The sequence below is a fragment of the Anomaloglossus baeobatrachus genome, chromosome 1 (assembly GCF_048569485.1).
Source record: "Anomaloglossus baeobatrachus isolate aAnoBae1 chromosome 1, aAnoBae1.hap1, whole genome shotgun sequence".
Classification (NCBI taxonomy): Eukaryota; Metazoa; Chordata; class Amphibia; order Anura; family Aromobatidae; genus Anomaloglossus; species Anomaloglossus baeobatrachus.
Window position 1 is genome coordinate 322,474,553 of NC_134353.1, and position 6,353 is coordinate 322,480,905.

Consider the following 6,353-nt stretch of genomic DNA (forward strand, 5'->3'; position numbering starts at 1 on the left):
ATAAAAATCAGTCAACATTTCCTAAAAAAAAAATTTTTGTTCAAAAAAAGAAACTTTCACTTCTGCTATACTTTCCAAAGTAAAAATAATAAAGAAGGAAACTGTGGCCTTGAGAATTTCCCATTCTTGGTTGTCATGATGATGTAATCCACAGATATGTGTATAAATGGACATTACTACCAGACACTGATGACAAAGCCTCATAGTTTGGAAAACACACAATCCATTGTCATCATGGACTGCAAGCGTGTTGTCATCATCTGTGCTGTCCTGCTGTCTGCCGCTCTTATAGAAGGTAGAGTCTTAATGAAAAAAGATTATAATGTTCTGTTCTTTCACATGAAGATCAGCTATTGAGTTTCTGCTTTGTTTTATATCAGGATTTGCTGTACCTCGTGGGAATCGCTGTTTGTGCAGAAAATTTGCCAGCCAACTCAACGTGATGGCAATGGATAAGCTGGAGGTTCACCCCAAAAGTTCTACGTGTGAGAGGATTGAGTATATGTGAGTAGACAACAGAATCATATTGTTCTTCCGTCAGTCTTGTGTGGACCAAAATATTCCATAAAGACTTAATATATTAAATGCAGTAGTAAATTAATCATTTTCTAAATTGTAATTACAGGATATTTTAATATCTTTGCCGTAATCGATCTGTGGCATTTTATTTAAAGTAAAAAAAAAGATAATCAGAATATAAGCAAAATAACAAAAATGTCAATTACATCATTATTTTTGCTAACTGTTTAAAAGTGTAGAATAACCTACAATGAAGAAGAGGGAATATCAAAATATTCTTAAGGCTAATTATTGCAATTGTTTCCACAGAGCGACTTTAAAAAATGCACCGGTGCCCATATGTGTCAGACCCGACCTGTTGGAGCTAAGGGTTCTTTTGAGTGGAAAAAATCGGTAGGTATTAATCAGTTATAATTTATGTTTCCTATGTACAGTCTATTTTATTAGTTTCTGGAGAGTTCAGAACAGCTTTATGGTGACATAAACGACAGATGTAATTGCTAGCTACTGCATACACCTACCATGTTTTTCCCAAAATAAGACATTGTCTTGTACTTTTTTTGCCCTGAAAAAAGCAAAGCACTAGGACTTATTTATGGTTAGGGCTTATTCTTGAGGAAACATGGCTGGGGGTCAATTTAACCCACCCAAAATAGCAGCCCCCCTTCCCAGGAGAATTATACCAAACCCCAGACGTCTGAGTGGCTCCCAGGTCCTCCTGTGATCTTTGGCGTGCGTTTCCAACACATATGCTCCACAGCGGTCCTCCCCTGCTTCTGGCTGGTACACTCACATACATCAGATCGCGCACACACACACCCATACACACACACTCATAAGATCGCACTCACTCACTGACCACATTTGGCAATACTGATTGCTTCCGACTGGCAGGGGAAGTTGGGACACAGTGTAGTGGAACACTGCAGTGGAACACATAGAGCACCTGCAGTGGAACGTAAGTCCTCCATGTGTTTCACTGCAGGTCCTCACACTTTACTACACTGTGTCCCAGGTTCCCCTGCCGGCCAGAAGCAAACGGTATTACCAGATGTCGTGAGTGAGTGAGTGAATGCGATCTGATGTGTGATTGTGTGTGTGATCTGATGTGTGATTGTGTGTTCGATCTGATGTGTGGGGTTGTGCTATCTGATTGTGTGTGTGATCTGATGTGTGTGAGTGTGCGATCTGATGTGTGTAGGTGTGCGTTCCACAGCACATCTTCCCATTTGGTGTTTGAGTATGATTGTGGGATTTTCTGTCTTCTTTGTACTCTTTTTGGGGTGCCCGGTTTCTATAATGAACTGCCCTGCAGCACTTTTTTAACTGCATGGACACAAAATTCCTGCTAGAGCTTATTTTTGGGGAAGGGCTTATTTTTGGAAAAACACGGTAGATCAGGTAGTTAGAGGAAGAACATAATTTATGACTGTTGTGCATGCTGTGCGGGAGATTTGGTGTAAGTTGCTAGAAATGAGAAACTTTTTTCATTCTTAGGCTAACACTAAGGGGTACTTTGCATGTTGCGACATCGCTACTGCGATATCGTCGGGGTCAAATCGAAAGTTACGCACATCTGGCGCCAGTAACGATGTCACAACGTGTAAAGCCTAGATGCACCAATAAACGATCGCAAAAGTGACGTAAATCGGTAATCTGTGCAGTGTCAGACATTGAGTGTTGTGGTGCGCACCTGTAATCCTAGCTAAATTGGGAGGCTTGGGCTGTTGGATCACTTGTGATTGTCAGTTCTGGTCCAGACTGTGCTATGTGGATCAGGTGTCTACTGTCCTCACCAATATGGTGACTCTGAGCTGCTACTTAGAGACACTGAGCTGATTGAGGATTGTTGTGCCTGGTCAAAAAAATCAGAATTTCCATAATGTCGCACCAATAGGAGATACGATGTTGTTCCTCATTCCTGCGGCAGCACACATCGCTGTGTATGAAGCCGCAGGAGCGAGGAACATCTCATACCTGCATCCACCGGCTATGCGAAAGGAAGGAGGTGGGCGGGAAGTTTACGTCCCGCTCATCTCCGCCCTTCCACTTCTATTGGCCACCTGCCGTGTGACGTCGCTGTGACGCCGCACGACCCGCCCCCTTAGGAAGGAGGCGGGTCGCCGGCCAGAACGACGTCGCAGAGCAGGTAAGTGCGTGTGAAGCTGCCGTAGCGATAATGTTCGCTACGGCAACTATCACAAGATATCACATGTGCGACGGGGGTGACTACTATCGCGCTCGGCATCGCTATCATTGGCTAGCGATGTCGCAGCGTGCAAAATACCCCTTAGTGGCTTACATTAGATGATTATATTGCACCAAAAAACTGGTGCACTCATTAATTAAGCTTGCACATTTTTATACAATTCAGCTTAAATTTTACCTTTTCTAGGCACTATTTATTATAATATGTTTATTTAATTTTTTACATTTTACAAACATGTAAATGTCCTTTGATATAAGAGGTATCATTTTACCACATTCCATATGCATTAACGTACAATCAATCAGGAATAATTATGTAGTGTAGCGTTGATTAAGATGATTTTTTAAAAATATATTGATGGCTTCTTCTTATAATACGCCATTAATTTAGTATTGATGACATTTCAATCATCAGGACCTCAAGGGATCAACATGATTGACACTAAATTTGAGTATTAAAGGGAATCTGTCACCAGGGTTTTGCTACTTCATCTGAGAGCAGGATAATGTTGAAAAAAGACTCCAATTCCTGTGATGTATCACTTAGTTTACTGGATACAGCAGATGTAGCACAATCAAAGTTCTTAAGTGTAGCATAAAGCAGAGATGAAATAGCTAACCCCGCTAATGCCAGGCTCTGTATGTACATAATCTATAGACAGTGAGCTGCTTATCAGAGGGAGTGAGGTAGGTCTGGCAAACATGTTTGTTGTAGTCCAGGCAGTAAATATCTCTTGCTTGATAAAACCTTCATTGTAAGTAAACAATCACACAGCATGATAAGTGACACATCACTGAATTCACTGTTTTAACCACTATCTCATGCTGTCCATAGATTGCAGAGTAAAACCCTGCTGACAGATTCCTTCTCAGTACAGCTGCATGTATAGACATGCAGCTAGACCTCATTAAAAAGTAAAGGATTTTTCTCATGAACACAATATGGTACAATTATTAAATTAATTTTAACGTACAACTTGTGCTGCAAAAAACAAGCTACATTGATTGAAAAATAAAAAAGTTATGACTTTTGTAAAATTGCAAGGTAATGAAGGGGTTAAACATATATCTTGTACTTTTTCTCTATTACTCATGATCTATGTTTTTATTTTCTAGACGCCTTAATCATATCAAAGTGATCCGCCACTAATAGCGATGAACGTGGATGAAAGACACCAGAGCGCAACAATCTAGTCTATAATGCCTTTATTACTGAGTAATAGTTTTATTTATTTGGTGAATCTCTTACGATAATTTATTCCTGAAAAAATTACTAATTATAGAAAAAGTTCTAGAGTTACAATAATTTAATTAGTTCTACATCACTGGAATTAAATATATTTATTATTTAAAAATTTGTATAGCATCCAATGTAAAATAATATTTAAATTATTTTTTTTATTTTTGTAGCATGAAATGCAAGTATTTTTAGCACACCCTTTTAATGTAGAAAATATGGACATACAATCAATAAAGGTTCTATATTGTTTTCAGTGTTTGTTTTCTAGATGTTCAATTCATGTTGGTGCTGAAATTGTAATTGTAATGAATCTGCCCTTGATTACTGATAATTAGAAATGGGCAAATAGTCAAATATTTGGGTTCGTATTATTCAGCCGAATAATTTCCAATATTCGTGTATTTCTACTGAATAACAAACCCAATGCAAGTCAATGGGAAACTCAAATAATTTGCAGGAGGACATTGGAAGTCGGTCTGGGAGGGCTGTAAAAATGCTCCAATGGATGGGAAAGTGCTGAAACTGAATGGGAACAGCATGGGGAAGATGATGGATGCATTTCTGACTAACATTTGGTTTCTCGGAATAATGTCAGAATATTACGCCCCTTTTATTGAGTGACACTAAAAGCTCCAAAATCCAAACTATAATGCATTTTACAGAAAAAAAATATTGAGAAACATTCTTTCCTGTATAATGATTTGAATATAAGGAAAAATAAAAACTAAATAAAAAATTCTCCTCTTTTGGTTATGTCCACACATAGTATTTTTGCTTTGCTTTTTCTCATTGCGTTTAATACTGAAAAAAATTCACCAGGTATGTAAGACTGTGTGCATACACTGTGTTTTTTAAAACATTTTTAATGCATTTGTGCAGAATGGATGCAGATGTGACTCAAATCTGCATGTTTATCCTTACGCTAGCAAACACAATGAGAATTCTGAAGTGCCCTTTGTGCACATTGTTTTTGGTTATTTTTTCCTTGCAGATTAGATGCAGAAAATATCAATTGTCACGTCAACTCTTGGTGTGCTTTTGCTTGCCACGTTCAGTCCTTCCCCCCATGGACTTCGTTTTTAAAACTGCACCAAAAATGCATGGTGAATCGTTGTTGGGGTCACAGGTTGCTGACGTCCTATCACAGTCACCCCCGCCATTTAAAAGATGGTGAGACCCAGCCTCACATGCCGAAGATAGCTCTAGCTCTGCTCCAGTGTTAACTGTCTTTGTGCATAGTGACCAGTTGTATGTTTTTTGGTGTGCTGTGAAAATATCCTCATTGTTTGTTTATTTTCTCCCTGTACTATATTTTTCCCTGAGGACTTATTGTCATTTCTCCTGTGTGTGCTTGCAGTGAGTTTGAGCTTTGGTTTTACCCTGTCTGTTGGTATTTCTGTGATTCTTTATCTCGGTCCCAGCCCTCCCCGGGGGGTAGGGAAGAGGGGGTGTTAGACCATGGTTACTCAGGAGTCAGGGTCGTATTGGAGGTCCAGGCCTGGCTACCATTGAGCCTACCATTGGAATAAGGGGTAGTCTAGGGCCCCTAGTCTGAGGGCCAGTCTAAGTGCCCTTACCCCTGGTTACCGTGTCATACCTGTGACATTACCTTCGGCCCCATTATAATTCCCCATTGACGCTGATACATACCTTGCAAAGCAGATGCAGGCACTGTCACTCCAAGTAACAAAGTTAAGGAGCGCAGTACAGCTTCATTTAGGCTCAGCCATCTCCCTCGGTGAAGTCCGGATTTGTTGCCAGTTCGCCTGAACTCAAACTGCCACTTCCTTAGCAGTTTTCTGGAGATTGCAGTCCCTTTGTCTCCTTCTGAGAAGATTACAAATTGCCTGTGTCTGCTTTCCTCTGGGAGCAAGACACAGCGTGTGGGTATTGTTATGTCACTGCTCAGTAGTGGCTTGCAATCATGGGCATTTTCCCTGCCCTCCATTTTCCCTGTGTTTGGTTCAGTGGCCAATGGTTATCAGCACTCAGTGTCATATGATGATCCAGATAAGGTGTCACTGGCTGAGTCCAAGATCCGTTTACTTCTACAGGGAAATCGGCCTGCTGAGGATTATTGTGCTGAATTCAGGTGCTGGTCAATGGACACACAATGGAATGACCCTGTTTTTTCAGGGCATCTCTGAAAGGGTGAATTAGGCCATTGGGATGTATGAGAGTCCCGCCACTCTGGAGTGTGCCATGTGTTGTGAATGTCAGTTATGCTTTTGCTGCTGTGAGGCTCCCTCTTGTGGCCAGGAATGGTTTGGACAGAGACCAGGTGTGTTGAGCAATGGGCGTTTCCATTGCTAACTCTCTGCCTATTTAAACCCTGGTCTGCTAGCAGACTATGCCGGATATCAGTTGTTCTTTGTTCACTAGCCTG

General features: G+C 40.6%; 1 protein-coding gene across 1 annotated transcript; it reads left to right on the forward strand.

Annotated features, from left to right (window-relative positions):
- Positions 1-215: 215 nt before the first annotated feature.
- LOC142292218 (C-X-C motif chemokine 10-like) lies at positions 216-4,289 on the forward strand. Its single transcript, XM_075337417.1, has 4 exons — positions 216-295; positions 381-504; positions 829-912; positions 3,844-4,289. The coding sequence occupies exons 1-4, from the start codon at positions 235-237 to the stop codon at positions 3,875-3,877; spliced, it is 303 nt and encodes a 100-aa protein (XP_075193532.1). The 5' UTR covers positions 216-234; the 3' UTR covers positions 3,878-4,289.
- The last annotated feature ends 2,064 nt before the right edge of the window (positions 4,290-6,353 follow it).